We start from the raw sequence: 18313 nt of genomic DNA on the forward strand, positions 1-18313 counted from the left end.
AGCTGTGTCCCTATTTTTAATGCTTCATACACATAAACACTACATGATGATGTAAGGGGGTCCGAGGAAGAGGCGCACAATTAAAGGAAGAATCGTCCACTTTAATAAAAACCTAGAGATTTAATGATGAGCACTGATCGTGTTGACAGGCTTGTAAAAAGATGTAACACAAAAATGCTCCATGCAGCAAAAGCTGACATTTCCTAGTTTTTTTTATACTTTATGTCTTATAATGCATCAACGTAGATTAACTTCATTAGCCCTCACCTTTCAGACTTAATCTACTGGAAAAGCATGAAGTTTTCAATCCGACGCCTTTACAGCAGAGTTCAAGCTCACTTCTTTTTAAAGGGGACAGTTTTAAATACTGTTGCTCTTAAAATGCATCACCTCATTTATTTCCCTCAAGCCCCTGGTCTTTCTAATAAATCCATAGTCTTTGCTGATAACATGAATTATTCTCTTGAAATCATTTGGAGCATCTCTGGAAGTCGAAGCTCCAACTGGGAAACATCACAGTGGAATAGATTCACACATAGATACACAGAAGTGATCATTAATCTACTGAGTCAGAGTTTATAAATAAATTATCCTAATATTTGTCAAATACTGTGTGCCACATTATCTGTGACAGATATTCATGTTCTTCAGGTTCAGTGATATCGAAGTCGGCCGTGGCCATGGACCCTTTAAAGTCTAACTACTGCCAGATACATTTACTGGCTTAATCAGCCACTCACGTGGCAGAAACTGTGCATTTAGGGTCAAGATGACCCGTTGAAGTTTAATCTGGGCATCAGAATGGGTGATTTAAGTGACTGTGGGTGGTTTTCTTCAGGAAATGTTTCCAGCACCTTGTCGAATTAATGCCACACAGAATTAAGGCACCTCTGAAGGCAAAAGGGGTCAAGGTGTGTCTAAAGAAGTGAGCGTTTGCCCCTGGTTCAGTTTTCCTGTAAGGTCTGTTTAATCGGACCTCATGGGCTGAATCAATACTTCAAATATAAAACTCTGCTTTTTCTGTATTAGTCCAACGCTCACAGACTAAAATTATGAAGCTGTTAAAAGATTCTCTTGAATCTAAAATATGATTGATATTGTTTTCCCTTGGCTTGTAGTGCTTTTATTCATCTGATTATTGAATTGTGCAGTTCTGGAAACATCAGCTTTCTCTCTAATGGAAAAGAACTACAATGAATCCCCTCATGCCAAGGGAAAAAAAATCCAACCGAAAACTTGCATTAACCTCAGGTTTATTTATGCAACTATCCATATATTTAAAAAAACAATATAAAGAATTTAATTCAATTTTATTAATACAGCACACAAAACACAATGAGGTGCTTTATATTGAAAGGTAAAGACTATAATAATACAGAGAAAACACACAGCTTTCTATGAGCAAGCACTTGGTGACAGTGGGAAGGAAAAACTCTCTTTTACCAGGAAGAAACCAGGTGCAGGGAGAGGCAGCCATATGCCACGACCTGTGGTTATTTTTCCCCTGAGCTACAGACGAGCTTGCACTGATGTAATCAGATGTCTGCAGCCCAGTTCTCTGCATCTCTACGATGGATGTGACGAAAACAGCTCAAAATCGCTGAAGAATGAGAATGAGAAAATTGAGGGCATCCTGGACATAAGCCACCATGTGCTGTTTGTCATTAGCAGAGAGGAAATAGCAGGAATCAGCTGAGCCACATCACCAACTGAACTGATCCTCTGTCCCTGCACCGTGGTCCTGAATGAACGACCTAACTGTTTGTGCAGAAATGTGCAGCTTTACCTTTTTCTTCACAACAATGTGTCCTACACAGGCCGAGTTAACAAACTGGTGCGAAAACGTTTTTGCAGGGTTCAAACCACTGCCAGAAAGTAACTGCTGGTCGTTTCCTTACGATGAAATTAGAAAGCTTTTCCCAGAATTTGCCAGTTCAACCTGATAAACCAACTAAAGCAATTCCTTTGATTCCAAATTTTGACATAGTCTGGGACTTCAGGAGTATCTTCATGTTTTTAGTGCAGGACGCATTCAAACTAGGAGTGAGACTGGAGGCTGTGTTTTCCTGTGCAGGTATAAATGGCTGTGCGCTTTTAAGAACACCAGGCAGCTGGAGCCACGACATGCACTGTGAAAATAAGCCATCGTGTGTGCTGCATTACCAACAGTTTCAAACAGCGTGACAGCGCAGAGCGTCCTGCTGAGGCAAACCTGCACTGCAGACCAGCTGAGCCAACACACACACAGGAAGAGAGGAAAAAGACAGCGCAAATTAAAGAAGCCAAGCTTGTCCTTTCATTAAAAGGGTGCCGCAATCCTTTCTGTTCTCTGCAGCATGTTTGAAATCCGAGTTTCACAAGGTCAAACCTTGGGCGACCCTTGACCTCTGAGTTTCTCCTACAACAAAGCTGCTTTGTCATCAAGCCTGTCGAGAGTGAGTTGTCAGTGGAAGAGGAGGAGGTTTCTGTCACTGCGCGGCCACAGAGGGAATGCCTGACTGCGCAGCTGCTGCCAGGCCTGCTGGTACGACTGGGAGGCCTGCTTGTAGTCCCAGTAGGTCTGCAGCTCTGCTTTCCTGGACACATGTAAGAAAAGAAAATCCTCGATGTAAAGCAAGAAGCAAAAATTATTACTCTAAGTTACTTTTAAACCACTACAGAAGTACAAAAAAACCCCATTGGCTGAAACTGTTCGTGCAGATTGCTGCTACAACCTGTTAGCACGTAAAATGAGCTGAAGTTTAAGTTCTGTAATAAAGATTCAAAATACATCATTCAAAGGGAGAAAGTGGATTACTGTGTGTTAGATAGGAGAAACAGATTGTTCAAATATCTGCTGGTTACCGTGGTTACTTGAGCCACTGTAGTAAAGAAGAACATCTTGTAGATAAAGTGATCAGGACTGGCTCTCAAAAGGCAGATTAACGATTGATTTCCCTCAGCTGCAACTTCCTCCTTTGTCTGCCGTTTCTCCTCCTCGGACGTACCTTTGTCATTAAGTCCTGTCATTGTGCTGAGCTGAGTGTTTACAATATGTCTTTTGTGTGTGGGCCGTATCAGGTTTTCTGACAAACACAAGGACCTTTGTCCTCCATTGTTAGTCATCAGAGTTTCATTTTCTCAGATTCATTTTCAGGAGACCTACTGTCATCCTGAAGCCAGTCTTCCACATAAATGTAGCACAGCACACTATGTGACAGGATCTCCAAAAACAAAGACGATGAAAACAAAGTAGCCGTGTGACAGACTTAATATAAGTACACAGCCAGGGATTCAACTGCAAGGACCAATTTTCACAGAAAAAAACCTTACAGATTCCTGTCGAGTGCAACATGAAACCGCAGCAGCCTTGGACAGTCCTTTATTTGGCAACAGCCTGGCATGACTGCACCACGGTGGTGGTTTTATCCATAGTTTAACAGGTAACAAAATGAGAGCAGAACAAAGGCACCAGCCGAGAGAAACAGTACCTCCAGCATGTCCTGGATTGGCCCTTTAATCTCCTCACAGCTGGACACCACATCCTCAGCTCATCTCTAAAGGAGAGCCCGAAACCTGCCGAAGTCCAGCCGCTACCCGGAACTCATGGCCAAAAGTGAGGTAAGGAACAGAACACAGCACCCTTCTCCACCTAACCTGGTGCATGTGAGATCCACATGGCCTTAGATTTGGAGAAGCTGCTAACTCTGAGCTCAGTCACTTCAGACTCGATTACAACTTGCTCCAGTGCAAGCTAAAGGTCACTGCTTGATGAAGCCTTAATACGAAAGCTTAATACAAAAAAAATCAAAAATCACCTGATAACTTCATAAAGTGATCAATAAACATGAAGCCAATCAGCAGCAGCATAGCACACAAGTCTGAAAAAGTGCACACACAACATTTTAACCCACAGCAGGCTGGAAATCTAAGACTGAGGAATTCAAACCAACCCCACCTATTTAATACGAGCGTAACAGTCAGATTGCATAACACGATTTCCAGTAATGAACATTTCACAGTGATGTGAACATTTCCTTAGTGATTGGTGCACGTAGTTTTATGTGAATGAGAGTTGCACAAACTGAGAGAAGCTGCACTGTTCTTCAAATATTGCAGCTCTCGTTGGAGCGTTTTCAAAAGCTGCAGCGAGTTTCTGAAAGAGCCAATTGTTTGTTACCTGAGAGAGTCGGGGAGAGCCGAGGGATCGGTGGCCGACACCAAAGACAAGAAGGAATGAAAAAGCTCTGATTTGCACAGAAGAGACCTGAAATCAGAGAAGCACGCCGGGATGTTTGAGAACACAGCAAACTCACATGGTACTCATGTATGATGACAGTGGATTGGTTCTACCTGGCTTTTGCTGTTCCCAGGGCCTTCTTGGTGACTCCGTGTTTGTAGCCGTTAGCGGTGACATCTAGTGGCTGCTCTGTTACGTTACACCAGCTGATGGCTGAAACACAGGGAGCAAACCTCAGATACACGCCGAGATTGCAGCTCAGTGCTGGAGCAGTTTAAACACAATTAAAACTTTAATTGAAACCGTAAAAACTGCTTCACTGAGTGAATGGGTTAAATGCAGAGAGGAATTTCCCCACGGGGATCAATAAAGTATACATTATTATTATTATTATTAAAAAACTGATACCATTAACAGAAAGAGACAGCTGCAAACTGGACCTAAACTGAGAGAGGCCTGCAGCGAGGCAGACACCCTGAGTCTAGCAGATACTCTTGATCTGAAATCCTTTCTCATCTCATGCTCAGTTCCTCCACTAAAGCAAGTGGAGGAACTAAAGCAATTTCCCGATTAGGTGATCCTCACAAACAGAAGGTCTAAGCTGCAGGTGGGTGTGGCTTCTTTGAGATGACTATATTAGGGATAGTCCATGGTTGATGTCAAGTGTTGACATCTAGTTTTTTGGCACTTACAAATAATTTGCAGAATACGTGGACAGTCCTACCTGCCCCGCAGGGGGAGATGCGGCCCTGGCCGGCCTGGTGCTGGAGCTCAGTTTGGGCTTGGCTGAAAGGAAACTCCAACGTGGCCTGGAGCAGCTCGGGCGGACGTACGGCGAAACCGGCAGGGAGGTCCGATACACAGGCGCACCTGACAGCACAGAAGCACTGCATTTAATTGAGTGTGGTCTGATTTGATGAAGACTATTCACTGCCTAACACCTGCAGTGCTGCAGGTGTTCCACTAAATTCCACAGAATTTAGCAGCTAGAAAATTCCCACATGATTAAAGTGATATCAAAGCAGTTCTTTATTGTTGCATACTGAGGCGTCAAAATGCATTATCTTCATGGGTGAAAGAGTTCATTGTCTGTGTAAATAAGTGATAATCACACAAACTGACAGCTACCTTGATGTAACCACTTAGCCCGATTACAGATGTTAGGCTGTCAGAAGGCAGATAAAGGAAAGATATCCTGGTTATACGGCCCAAGGAAGTGGTTTTTAAACCAGCACCAGTTGGTGCCTGTCCAACATGCACACTGCAACAAGAACACTATGCTGTCTTAAGTATTTGCTCGTCTGCTTTCACGTGCATATGAACTTGAGTGACATCCCATTCTTAATCCATGGGGCTTAATATGATGCTGGCCCACCCTTTGCAACTATACCAGCTTCAACATTTCTGGGAATGTAGGAGTGTGTTAGTGGGAATTTTTGACCAGGAATCCCAAATACAGGAAGGTCTGGAACTGGCTCTGTTTAAAAGCCCTAATCTCTGAATCCCATGAGCATTACCCAGTAGGCAAACACAGCTTAGATGGAGCCAGGGAGGAGACTCACCCAGCTCAAACTGGTACTCAGCCCTCCGGATGCTGATCCTGAAGGTGTGCTTGCCAGGGTGGCTAAGCCCGCTTCCTCTTCAGCCACACCCATTACCAGCAGCTCTCCTCTAAATCTGTGTACTTGGTAACTGACTGGTTTAAATGCAGTAGCTTGGAAAATTAAGCCCCAAGGATCTGTTCATTTTTAAGGTTAAAGTAACATGTAAGAACCCACTGAGTGACGTTCTAATTAAATGCAGATTTTTACCTTTGAGGTTTCACACAAGGTTAAAAAGGAAGTGTCCACTGTTAAAAACGGTTCTTTTGATTCTTAGGGCCAAAAAGACACGGCTCAAAAGTGGTCTTTTACTTTAAAAAATGATCTTTAATCTTACATATCCCGGGATATGGAGACTGAGCACACACAGAAACGCCTGCTCACATCAGCCAGTCTCAAGCAGAAAACAGGAAGCCAGGTTATTTATGTACCTCTCGACGTCACATACAGTTTCATTACACACAAAACTTCTTCTATTCAGTTCCTCTTTTCTGTGTCTGATTTATTAATATGCCTGTGCACTAAAACTTCTTGTGCAGCTTGCAATAACTTCCCCTTTCTAAGGTCTGTTGCCAGGGCAACCTGTCTAGACTTAGTCTCACTCTGTCAGTTCCTCATATTCTACAAAAAACATGCAGTTTCTGGTCAGCCTGTAACCTAGTTTTACACTGAAGTCTGGGCCTCTCTTATATAAACCAATAATAATCAGCATAAAAGCATTTAAGATTATATATATATTACCTAACACCACCTTTTAGACTTTTTGAATGCAGGATGTTTTACCAAAGCAATTTAGCAGGAGCGAACTAGAGCCAAAAAAATCTCTTGAATCATACGTATCCAATAAACTTCTCTAAGCTAGTGCTGGTTTTGTTTGATTTTGAGAGAGATTGACCAAATAATGAGCACATCCAGGTGAGACGATGCACTTATCTCTGTTTCGTGTTGACATAAATAATCCCAGAGGAATACAGGGGAAATCCAAATCTGCTCAAAGTTATCAGCTGCAGGACATCAGTGGAATTCTTTGGAAGCTGTAATCTAGCAGGAAAACAACAGAAATCCAGATCCTCTTCAATTTATAATCAAACATGACAAAATGAGTAGAGAAAAACCCAAAAAAAAATTTCCAAATGTGAACTCTTTGATCCAATCTTCTGTAAGGCTCGTCTCCCAGGAGACAAAAGGATGAACAGCTCGTCTCTTCTGCTTAAAACAACAAGGCTTCGCTCACGGTCTCCACTCTAATTCGCTCCAAAGGGGTTCTGTCAGGCTGAGGTTAGGATTCTGTGCAGGCCAGTCAAGTTCTTCCACACCAAACTAGCTCATCCATGTCTCTATGCACCTTGCTTTGTGCACTGGTGCGCAGCCGTGTTGGAGAAGGAAGAGGCCATCCCCAAACAGGAACAGTCTTGGTGTGCTGAGGCATTCAGGGGCCGAGCCCAATTCCTCCAGAACAACTCCACACCATAACCGCCGCCCTCCACCAAACTTTACACATGGCACAATTCAGTCAGACAGGTACCGTTGTCCTGGCAACTGCCAAACCCAGACTTGTCTGTCGCATTTACAGACAGGGTAGCATGAACATGCAACATTGTTCTGGAGTCCAGTGGCCTCATGCTTTACAGCACCGATGCTTTGCATTGCACTTGGTGACGTAAGGCTTGGATGCAGCTACTCCACCATAGATACCCACTCCATGAAGCTCTCTGCAAACTGTTCTTGAGCTAATCTGAAGGCCACATGTAGTGACTAGAACACCTGAATTCAATGATTTAGATAGTTGGCAAAATAGCTGAAGAATTAAGTTCACCATTTAGCAGTTTTTTCTCTCAGGAGTTGGTGGAGAGGACGTGTCTTCGTTCATTGAAAGGCAACTGTTTGCAAACAGGTCGTTTTTCTGGCAGAAACCAAACTGAACTGTGAAGTCATTGCACTCATTTCACTTTCATTAATATCTGCTGCATTTAGCTTACTCTAATTGAACCTAACGTTGTTTTACATCAAGGAGGGTCCTTGACATGCTGGTCATGACTGGAACTGTTACATAAACCTTCAATATCTCTATTTGGTGTTTATTATTATCACGAGTTGTGATTACTGGCTCTGTATCTGTTTAGGTGAAGTTTTCACAGCGCATGACTAATAAAAATATAAAGCAGCCGGTTCAGCATTACCTTGTGACCAAAGCTCTCTGCATGACTTCTTGGTCATATGGACACTTTCCCACCACCATGGTGCTGAAGTACAGCGCCTCCTGTAGGTAATGGGACAGCAGTGCACCCTGGAAGCCCAGCACCCCCCAGCGGGCCATCTTGTCGCTGCAGGAGAGGGAGAGAGTTGGCTCTCCTCTGCCGGGCTTTACCCGGAGAACGCCCGGACTGTGATACCCCACCCCAGGCTGCAGAGGGTCAGCTGGGCCACCCGGTACACACTTGGCCCCTGTTCTGTGAATGTCTGAGACCTGATGATGCAGGCCAGTGCCATCAGTTTGAGCCAAGACTGCAGAGCTGCTGGTTTGTGAGGATGTTTCCGATGTTTTGTTAAAGTTCAGCGATCCACGCTGTTCTGTGTCTCCTCTGTCCTCTTCCTTTGTCTCTGCCGTCTCCTCCAGATGAGGCTGCTTAGAGATTCGCTCCTCGCCGGATTCCTCTGCTTTCCTTTTCAGGTCTCCTCCTCCATCAGTCTGTTCATGGCCCTTTACTGATGTGACAGGAGGGCAGGGCTGAGGCTGGCTGTCAGTCATGGGGATGATGGAGGCGTCGCCACCTGGTTTCAGATCGGACAAACAAATGGCATGAGGGCACACTTCTGCATGATTAAAGCCAAGATAGATAAAGGTATGGTTAAAGGTAGAATGCATATGTCTGAAAGACAACAAAAAAGAAAACGCCTGCAAATGCCTCACAGCTAATAACAAATACTACAATGTAAGGCTACGTCCACACTAATGCGTTTTAGTTTGAAAACGCATCATTTTCTCTCCGTTTTGGCCTCCCGTCCACACTGAGACGGCGTTCTCGCTCATGGAAAATGCAGCGTTTTGAAAACGCTCTCGAAAACGCGTAATTTGAAAACGGTGCTTTATGTGTCGCAGTGTGGACAGCGAAAACTTTTGACAGCCCTATTAAAGCTTAATATCAGTCCGTACATGCTCCAGAGAGCTTTTCTTCAAATTCTTTAATTCTCACTCGCTTTTGCAACTTTGTACTTTTGCGTTACTCGCAGCAACAACTTCACCTCATTGTCAGTCCATTTAAAAAACTCGGTGCTTTCTCAACGTTTCGCCGCAACGTTTTTCCCATTTTCCTCTATAAACCATTGTGCAATACATATTTACTTTTTTCTTCTTACACCATATTGTACTTTTTTTCTGTTAATACTGTTTATATGTATATAGTGCTGCTGTTTAAAAACTATATATATATATTGTGAAGTTTTTGATATATAAAGCTGAAATTTCACAGCAATCATTACAGGTGTCCAAACTTTGGACCATAAACGTTTCGTGTAAATCAGAGATGATTAAGCAGGTGAGCAACGATGATTTGAGAATTACTTTCTCTCTTTGTTCCCACAGAACTGTGCCGGTCTCAGTTATAGCGCAATGTGCTTTATCACAAATGATCCCTGTTCTCTGCATGAAAAGGCTGGACTGACTTCCTTCACAAACAAGAATAATCATGTCAAGTCCTCAATTATTCATCATCTCATGGAACTAATTTTACCATAAAGAGGTTGGAGAGTTAAACATTAACAATCCTTATCAGAAATGCATCTTTATTATTTATGGGCTAACAATGCCGCTGCTGACTAATATTTAGGTTTACTGCTTAATAAGCGGATGTTAAATGTTATCAGTGGTGAATATTTAACTGTTGCCATATCAACTCTGCATCAAAGCTCAAGAGCTGAAAGACTTTTCAGGCTATTTGTTTGCATCTCTGGCACAAACAGGAGTTATTACATGTTATCATTTATAAAGACCTTCATTACACTCTGCTAGAATGGGTTATGTAATCAAAAAACAGAATAAATCTAAACTGGGTAAGTTACCAAACTACCTCACATTAACTCACAGTAACTACAGCTGATAACCTAGCCACTCTCTGTGTGAGCAACACAGATCTGGTTTGATTTCTTTCCATCTACTTTCTGCTGTGTGTAACTGTATTCGTTATTGTCGCTGTCCTGTGTGCTGACACTCACAGGGAGTGTGGCTGGTAAAAAGGAGGAAGGAAACTCTGGGCCGAAGCTTCCACTTTCCTCGCTCATCTGCTGCACAAAACACAGAGCTGCCCCGACCGCTCACAGCCCCGTGCAGCTCCTGGATCAGGTACCTGCAAATAAAAACGCATACATATACATAAAGCAATCAGCACAGTCAAACAGCCTGCAGTGACACAGGTGGGTTCATACACACACCTGATACATCCCCTCCTGGCAATGACCTCTGCGTGGCTGTCGTTAAGTACATCACCTGAATTAAAAAGGAAAACAAAATTTGGTTTGCACAATCGACACCTTCAGCATCTGAGACACAAAACGTCCATCTGCACACACCTGTGGGACTCATGGCGGTCTGTCCAATACATTTGGTCCCAGTTCCCAGAGAAACAACCTCCATAGCAACTGTGATGGAAAAAGAAAAATATCGCATCACTATACCTCACTCATATCAGTGTCTACAGGTCCGCTGAAATATACATTATGGACATAATTTAGAACAATTTAAAGCCTTTTTCCCCATCTTCAGAAAACTTTAAATGTCTTTTTAGCACTGACGTTTGATAGAAATGGGGAAAAAATGAATGAAACCGGGGTTTCAGAACAGTGGACTGGTCCATCCTGCCGAACAACCTGAATGAGAGTCAGCTCCGCGGGTGATCTGGAGCACAGCGGCCAGCAGGGTCCACTCTCTGCCCGGCTCAGGCTTCCCTCTGCGGGGAAGCTGACTGAAACGCTCGTAGCACAACTTGGCGACTTCATCCGCGCTCACCACATTAAAGCGACGGGGAAGGCGGATGTGAGCACCAGTAGGCATTTCAGATATGATTAAATTCACCGTTAATGTCCCGGTGTCATCCGAACACTACAAAGGTGGCATTTTCATTTAGAACTGCGACTAACTCCGGTGCACTTCCGGCAAATGAGAACGAGAAGTTACTTCCGGTCCCAGCAAAGGAAGAGGTACTTTCACAATAAAAGTCCTCTCTTCAGCACCCTATGTCAAAACATCCACCAACCCTCTTCTGTACGTCACCAAACCACCTCATCCTTACCTCTTGCCTGTGTCCAGTGGGCTGATTAAGTAAACCTCTCCAGCGTACTCACTAAATTTATTGTCTTTCCACCGCTGTAGACATAATCTGTTGTGCCCAGAGCCACAAACTGGACGGCCAATGGGAGACTGAGAGTGAAGATTCACTCAAAGTTTGCGTGCATGGTTACATCCAAACATGCATTTTCAATTATTGTGACCCAGTCGGCCAAACCTCAAACTGCTTCGGGCTGAGCTCTAACTGGGGGGCCCAGGCAGAGTGTAATCCCCCCTACAAAGACAGTGAAATAACATATGTCAACATTCCTCAAGCCGTCTCAGGAAACTTGTCAGTAAAAAGGTGACACCGCTACCCTTGATAATCAGTGTAAAACACCTTTAAAATATTTTTTATTATCTGATTTTTTTAAAACAAAAACCACAAACAAAGCTACAGAGATGGTTCGTTTTTTTAAATTTTCCCTAAACATTTCAATAATATCGTTGATTATTTTTTAAACACAGTAATGATGGCAATCACGACAGCAATTGTGACATGGTGAATTTTTCTATGCAAAGCATGTTTTTATAAATATTCTATTTTGGGTAATTAATCATAAACCACACATAAAAATACATTTTGAGTAAGGTTATCATTTCATCTTTCTTCAACAGTACAGTATTATTATTGTGAAGTTCAAATCTGACATCTGGACATTGCTAACCTCCATCATCATTTGAATTTTCCTCTGTAAAGAAGTTATATACACTTTAATGATTGTAAGTCATTATGTAATTTCTGTGCAAAAGTCTCAAGCCGCCCCTCATGGGTGCAAACATATTTACAACTGGAAATACAGTATATAAGGCAAAAACAGTACAATTCTGTACAATTCTAAGGGGCCTGAAAGTCAATATTTGGGATGACCACCTTTACACTTCACCATAGATTGAACTCTGAGGCTGCTTTCATGTCATTTCTTTAAGCACTCTTCAGGAGTAGCTCTCTGAGCTCCTTGAAGGACATTTAAAGCTCCTGTTTGAAAGCCGGCTGCCTTTTTGTTCCGTCCTCTATCAGAATGATCTCACACTGCTTCAATAATATTGAGATCCGAGCTCTGGAGAGGCCACTCCATGACTGATAGTGTTTGCTTGTGTTTGTCAAACTGTGTTATCGTTGATATTTTTCATAAATTCAACAAAAGAAATGGGAACAAATTGTGTGTCTTTGCGAAATGCTCCTAGTACCAAAGTGCCTAAAGATACCATTTAAAATGTTTCTTTGCCAAGTTGTCTGGTACTGGTTGAGTTTGGTGCCTTTTTATTCTTGAATGACTCAGAGTTTGGTGTCAAGTAGCTTAACAAACAAAAGAAATGATCAGGTTCAAGTGAAAAAGCCGCCAGTGTCCAAAGAAAAGCTGTGAAAAACCTTCAGAAAGCCTGCAGAACGATTGCTCAAGAGCACTTTAAAAAAGAAAGTCTGATAATAAAGAAACAAAGGGTGGCTCGAATTGTTTGCACGGCACAGTAAACCAATTAATGCTGAACCTACGTCACTCACACTGGATTAAGCATTTTAAAAAGAAAGCCTCACCCAAACATCTTATGACTGAAATCTCATTTATTTGAGTTATATACAGGAGAAATCGACTGAATTTCACAATCAACAGAAAAAATAAAATCGCATCTCATCTCTCTGACCTCTGTAACAGAGGCGCACTAGTTCACGATAACAGCTTCCTCTCACACGCTGCCGTCTCGCTGCTTTAATATGCTTAAAATGTACGTCTCTCTGGTAGATATGTTGTACTGCATTTGCGGGTAGCTGTGCTGTCGCTGTGAGTCGCTGCTGACATTAAAACTATCATGTCGTCTGGTTTTGGTGCGGTTCTAAGCAGTGAGTGAGGAGGGGGGGGAGTGGTCATCCTGTTTAATCCACACACATACACACCATTTATATGCAAATACACAATGGCATTAACATGAGCAACCACACACACACCCACACACACACACGTAAGCATTCACTCTTCTGTGTTCCTGTGCCTCAAGCCTGATCCCATGATTCAGCTCACTAGCTCACTAACATGATCCTCACCCAGGGAGGGCTTGTTTAGCTGACAGGTGACTCCTCAGCCCTGTGATGAACAAACAAACGCAAAATAAGACCAATAACAAAAAACTATTCGTCGATTTAAGTGTCGTCCGTCTCTGTCTCCTCGTCTCACTCCTGTCCAAATCCCTCCGTCTCCTCGATGGCGAACAGGAGCTTCTCTCGGAGCTGTTCCAGGCTTCGGTAGGGAGGCAGATCCAGACGATTGAAGCTGAGGAGGAGGAGACAGAGTTACACCTCAGCGTGGATTTACAGATGGAACTTCAGGGTGACATTTATCTATTTTTTTTAAACGCTCCCAGGCTGCTCACAGCTCAAACAGAGGAAGTGAAATCCTGATTTTTATTTTTCCCCCCTGTAGTAACCGTTTTAAATCCTACCTGCCCTGCTCAGTGGCTTTAATTCATTTTAGATCATGTGTATTTTTAGCTGAAATTACTTTTGTAGCTGAAATCCTGTCCGAATCCACGTCCTTAAATTTCAACTGTCTTTTTCTTTCTCCTTTAAAACGAGAATTTCCTTCGAAATGTAGCAGAAGCGTTACAGCTAAGATACAAGCGTCTTCTCCTGATACTAATCCAGGAGGTGAAGGTGACAGAGGGGCGGTCCTGAGATGGTAAAACATGCATAAAAAATGTGACTCTTGTCAGGGAGGTTCTGAATACTATGTGACTTTAAAAAAGTGAATTTATCAGGAATAGCTGCTCGTTTCAGACAGACGATGACCTGAGGGACTGCACAGAGACCATCTACAACATGAAGAAGGATTCTAAATTATGCAAAGCTGCTCTAGTAGAGTCCCAGAATAAAAACCTGGAGCTGGAAGTTGAGTGAAATGAGTCCACTTTAAGACGTTTAGTTAAATCTGCTGATCTGTCTATCAGATGTCTTTTTGTACATTCATTTTAGCCTCAGAGCGGCAGCTCTCTGTACTGTGAAAAGACTGTAATCTAAGGAAAGTGATTTAAGTAGAGAGAGGTGAAGAAGAAAGTGCAGGCAGGGTGGAGATGGGTGTCAGGGGTGATTTATGACAGAAGGATAGGTTCATAAGATTGTTGCGAGAGCTGCTATGATGACAAAATAACAGGAGGCCGAGCTGAATATGTTCAGAATTTCATTGGGAGTGAGCTAAGTGGGCGGGATTAGAAACGAGTACATCAGAGGAAAAGCTCAGGCTGAGACAAAGTTAGAGAGACGAGTGCAGAGGATGGATAGTGGATATACTGAAGACAGGATGTGGAAGAGGGAGCTGCCAGGTGGGAGGGAAAGAGGACATGCAGGGACTGATGTGACAGAGGAGGATGTTGGGATAGGGTGATGGAGGCAGGTGATCCGCTGTGAGGTTTGTAAAGCTGTCCTTCTCGTTTGTAACCTTGCTAGTCTTAGGCTATTTTTAAGTTTTTCAGAGGAGCGCTTCAATAAACACCTTGCTTTTTACCCTATAACAGCTTGAACAGGCTCCGCCCCCTCGACCCTAAATAAGATCAGCGGGAGACGATGAATAAATGGATGATTCGGAGAAGCAGAACATGAGGCAGCATCTTACCATGTGTGGCTTCTTGGAAGCCAAGTCTCCTTCCCCACTTTGTCTATGCAGAACTTCTGGGGACCATTACTTCCTGCAGGACACACACACACAAACAAAACTCAAACCCTGAACAGGAAGCTGAATGCTGCCGACTCGCATAGCAGAAACTCAAACTGAAGATGATTAAGAAAGTGAGTAATTTTATTATATCTTATGAAAATGCTCTGGGATTTCCAGCTCCCAGAGCAGCATGGAAAAGCTTTTGTTTCAGCACTTTGGTTTGGAGCTAAATGTCTGCTCAATTTCCTTACAATTGCTTGAGAATTTCCTGTTAGTGTCTGTAAACATCACAGGTCCCTCCATGCAAAGGCAGAGATCTATTTACAACAGTATTAAAACCAGGAGAATCCTCATAACCAGGACACTCCTGTCCCTGTAAACGCAGTCAGTACCTATGAGCTCGGAGAACCCTCCGACGGGCAGCCGACAGGTTCCCGTTACAAACTGAAGCAGACGGATTCTCTTCTCATTGTCCATCTCTTTCACCACCTGCAGAAAAAACGCTCAGGTCAGCGCTTTCCTAGGAGCATCAGCGTGGTAGGTGTGTGTGTTTACAGGCCCATACCTGCCAGAACCAGTGGATCTGCTTGCTGTTCTTGGTGTAATGTCTGTAGATGGTGTTCTTCTGCCAGTCGGCCAAATCGATCTCCTGCATCCCACAAAGCATCAGCTGCAAAAAGGACAAAGACGGGGGGGTTACTTTAAAATTTGGAGTTTAAACTACTCACATGTGACTTCACTCTGTGTGCTCAGAGACATTTTTGCATGTGGGGGTACAGAACCCTGACGTCCTTTATAAAACTTTACTGATTACAGCCCAAATTCTCACATTTCCTCCTGATAAACGGGGCTCCTGCAGCTCAAGTCGGATGAGATTTCAGACTTTTCAAAAAAAAAAAAAAGAAAGAAAAAAAAGTCCAAGCTTACCCCCCACCAGCTTGTTTTGGGGTTTTTTCTCTTGGCTCATGAACTCTTTCCCTTCTGTTCCTCTTTTCTGAGTTCTGTTGTTTTAGGTCTGCTTCCAGAAAAAATGTTTGCATATGAGGTCAGCGAGGGTCTGTGCCTATACAGCTCACTAAAGCTATGATTGGGGAAAACCCAGGAAACTATTCTGATGGTCGTCACACCACGTCTTTACTGATCTCTAAAGAGGTGTCAAAACGGCTCAATAAGGGTGCAGGGAGGTCCATCCCTCAAAGAAAAGCTAATGGTGTAAAAGGTTGAGACATTTACACTCAAATAACTTTATTTGAGTACATGGTGTGAGATTAAACTGCCTCAGGCTTTCACTGAATTCACAAAATATCAGTGTCACACGGATCCTGATCCGTGTGACTTTAAATCCTCAGTGGAACCCTGGGGCGCAAATGAGTGGCATTATGGTGCGATCAGGCAAAACACGAAGCATCGTTTTCACGTGGTGTGATTTTTGCTGGGAGACACACACAAGTAAAACGAGCTGCTAACAGCTGGATTCATGACATTTTAAGCCTAAACACCAATAAATACAAGTCTTCCTCACCTCCAGCTCCTTCTCGTCAAAGTAGCGAAGCCACTCCAGAGGCACCACCTCGTTGAAGCCGTCCAGGAAGGCTTTGGTTTGCTCCTCCACCCCGCGGGTGAACCTCCAGTCTGTCAGCAGGCTGCGTGAACAAAGAGGCTGCTTTTTATGGTTTGCTCTCCACCACAGACCTTGTTTCTCCTACGCTCATCCGTCTTCATCAGCCCAACTGTCCCCATTTCTGCTTACTGACCTGATGTACTCCTCCTTGTTCTCCTCGGTGACCAGCTCGTTCTCCCCGTCGTCCTTCAGCTGGTGAGTGGAAACCTTCCCGAGGATCTCCATGTCCTGTGCAAAATAGAGCTCCACACCGCACTCCTCCAGGTTGTTCTCTCTGAAAACACAGACGCACACATAATGAAACTAAAAACATTAGCACCTCGTCCTCTCTGTGTCGCCTGCAAGACTGACCTAAATCCAGCAGCCTTCTTGGAACAAACTGCGACACCAACTCCTTTATGTGGCAGTTCATGCATAAAATATAAAAATATCAGAAATATAATTTTTTTTTTATGTATTTACTAATACTGTTAATTTAGAGAAGGGGTGTCAAACATAAGGCCCAGAGGCCAAAATTGGCCTGGCAAAAACTGCAATTTGGCCCACTGGATACCTTTAGAAAATGTAAAGGCGGGCATAAATTTTTTACCTGTATTTTCCTGCTGAGAGTCATTATCACTCAAAGTAGCAACAGATAAACATGCTTCTGTTCACCATGTTTAGAAATGTATCTTAATAAAATTGAATAAAAGTGGCTGTGAATCAACAAAAACTTCATGTTTTACAGATACGGGACAGGCTGGGCAGCTGCCAGAACCTTTTCTGTAATTTTACACATTTATCGTGTAGAGAAACTGAGGCGTATTGTTGAAATTGCACTTCCTAATCTTATAACAAGACATCTCAGGGATTAAATTTGTACTGAAACTTCTTTACACTGACAGAGTTTCACTTGTTCAGTCAACTTCAGATCAAAGTGGGCTGTATGTGGCCCTTGATGTAAAATGACCTTGACATCCCTAATTTAGAGTAAAACCTCACATTAGGTGGTGGTCTGATAAATTTTGTAGTCTGTCCAGCTGAGGGCGCTCCTACTCCACTGTTTGTGATCAGCACTGTCAGCAGCACATGTAACAGAGCAGCATCTCAGAGTCTTATCAGCTAAGCTTTTAGCTGGTTTGTCAACTAAAAGTCATTTAACAATTACTTGATATATCAATGTGGTTTGGGAGGCATTTTAAGACTTTCAGACTTCCTGCATCCAGGTTTCTGTTGTTTGGATATAACTGGCTTAGTATGACCTATTCACCTGGACTCCTACTGTTCATTTCTTTTATTAGTTAAAACTAACTAACTCACATGCCAACCTCTACCCTTGTGAGCATAAGGTGGCCAGAGCGCACAGATTCAGAGGAATCATAACTGCATTACTTACTTGACCCACATGATGGAGTTATAAAACTCCGGGTCTATCGACTCCAGGTCTTTGAGAGTGGGTTTCTTGTCCAGCATTCGCTTGTAGAAAGGCAGCGTGAAGCCGGTGTCGATGAACTTTCCATGATACAAAGCCTGCAGGGAGGATTTATTACATTAGAAACCACAATAAGAGACGCCACCTGGTGTTCACCGCTCACATTTCATAAAATGTAATTGGGTTAGGCTGATGATAGCGCAAGTTTGAGTTCCTGGATGTAACAAAGCAGAGACAGAGGGAGGTTATTTTTGGCCTGCTGTAATTCTGCGATATTAGTGTTTTTTTATGGACTCTGGTTGCACATGTTTCAAATTAACGCCCGACAAATTACACATATTTTCATCTCGGACGCGCGCCATGCTGATGATTCACACGGGGGCCGTTTTGAGCTCATTCAAGTGTTAGAAACGCTTTAACAGCCAATCACACTTGCAGAAAAAATGAATGGGGCTTTTATTTCTGAAATCACTGCAGCCACAAGAACAACGCAAATC

General features: G+C 43.1%; 2 protein-coding genes across 5 annotated transcripts in view; both read right to left on the reverse strand.

Annotated features, from left to right (window-relative positions):
* Positions 1-1240: 1240 nt before the first annotated feature.
* adat1 (adenosine deaminase tRNA specific 1) lies at positions 1241-10972 on the reverse strand. Its single transcript, XM_085280754.1, has 9 exons — positions 10684-10972; positions 10387-10455; positions 10249-10303; positions 10033-10163; positions 8001-8592; positions 4944-5089; positions 4333-4432; positions 4160-4246; positions 1241-2576 (listed from the first exon to the last, which is right to left on the reverse strand). The coding sequence occupies exons 1-9, from the start codon at positions 10865-10867 to the stop codon at positions 2444-2446; spliced, it is 1497 nt and encodes a 498-aa protein (XP_085136880.1). The 5' UTR covers positions 10868-10972; the 3' UTR covers positions 1241-2443.
* A 1712-nt stretch (positions 10973-12684) lies between these two features.
* The window catches only part of wwp2 (WW domain containing E3 ubiquitin protein ligase 2), a 61019-nt gene continuing 55390 nt past the window's right edge, over positions 12685-18313 (reverse strand). For all 4 annotated transcript variants that reach the window (XM_085280758.1, XM_085280759.1, XM_085280756.1 and 1 more), the window contains 7 exons: positions 17781-17914; positions 16539-16679; positions 16307-16427; positions 15350-15454; positions 15177-15273; positions 14743-14815; positions 12685-13407 (listed from right to left, as the gene is read on the reverse strand). In XM_085280758.1, coding sequence (XP_085136884.1) covers positions 13308-13407; positions 14743-14815; positions 15177-15273; positions 15350-15454; positions 16307-16427; positions 16539-16679; positions 17781-17914 — 771 coding nt within the window. In that variant the 3' untranslated portion in view covers positions 12685-13307. The remainder of the gene's footprint in view (positions 13408-14742; positions 14816-15176; positions 15274-15349; positions 15455-16306; positions 16428-16538; positions 16680-17780; positions 17915-18313) is intronic.

Source organism: Mchenga conophoros, linkage group LG7 (assembly GCF_057382185.1).
Source record: "Mchenga conophoros isolate Kocher_MC1m ecotype Shallow Benthic linkage group LG7, M_conophoros_male_GT1.1, whole genome shotgun sequence".
Lineage (NCBI taxonomy): Eukaryota > Metazoa > Chordata > Actinopteri > Cichliformes > Cichlidae > Mchenga > Mchenga conophoros.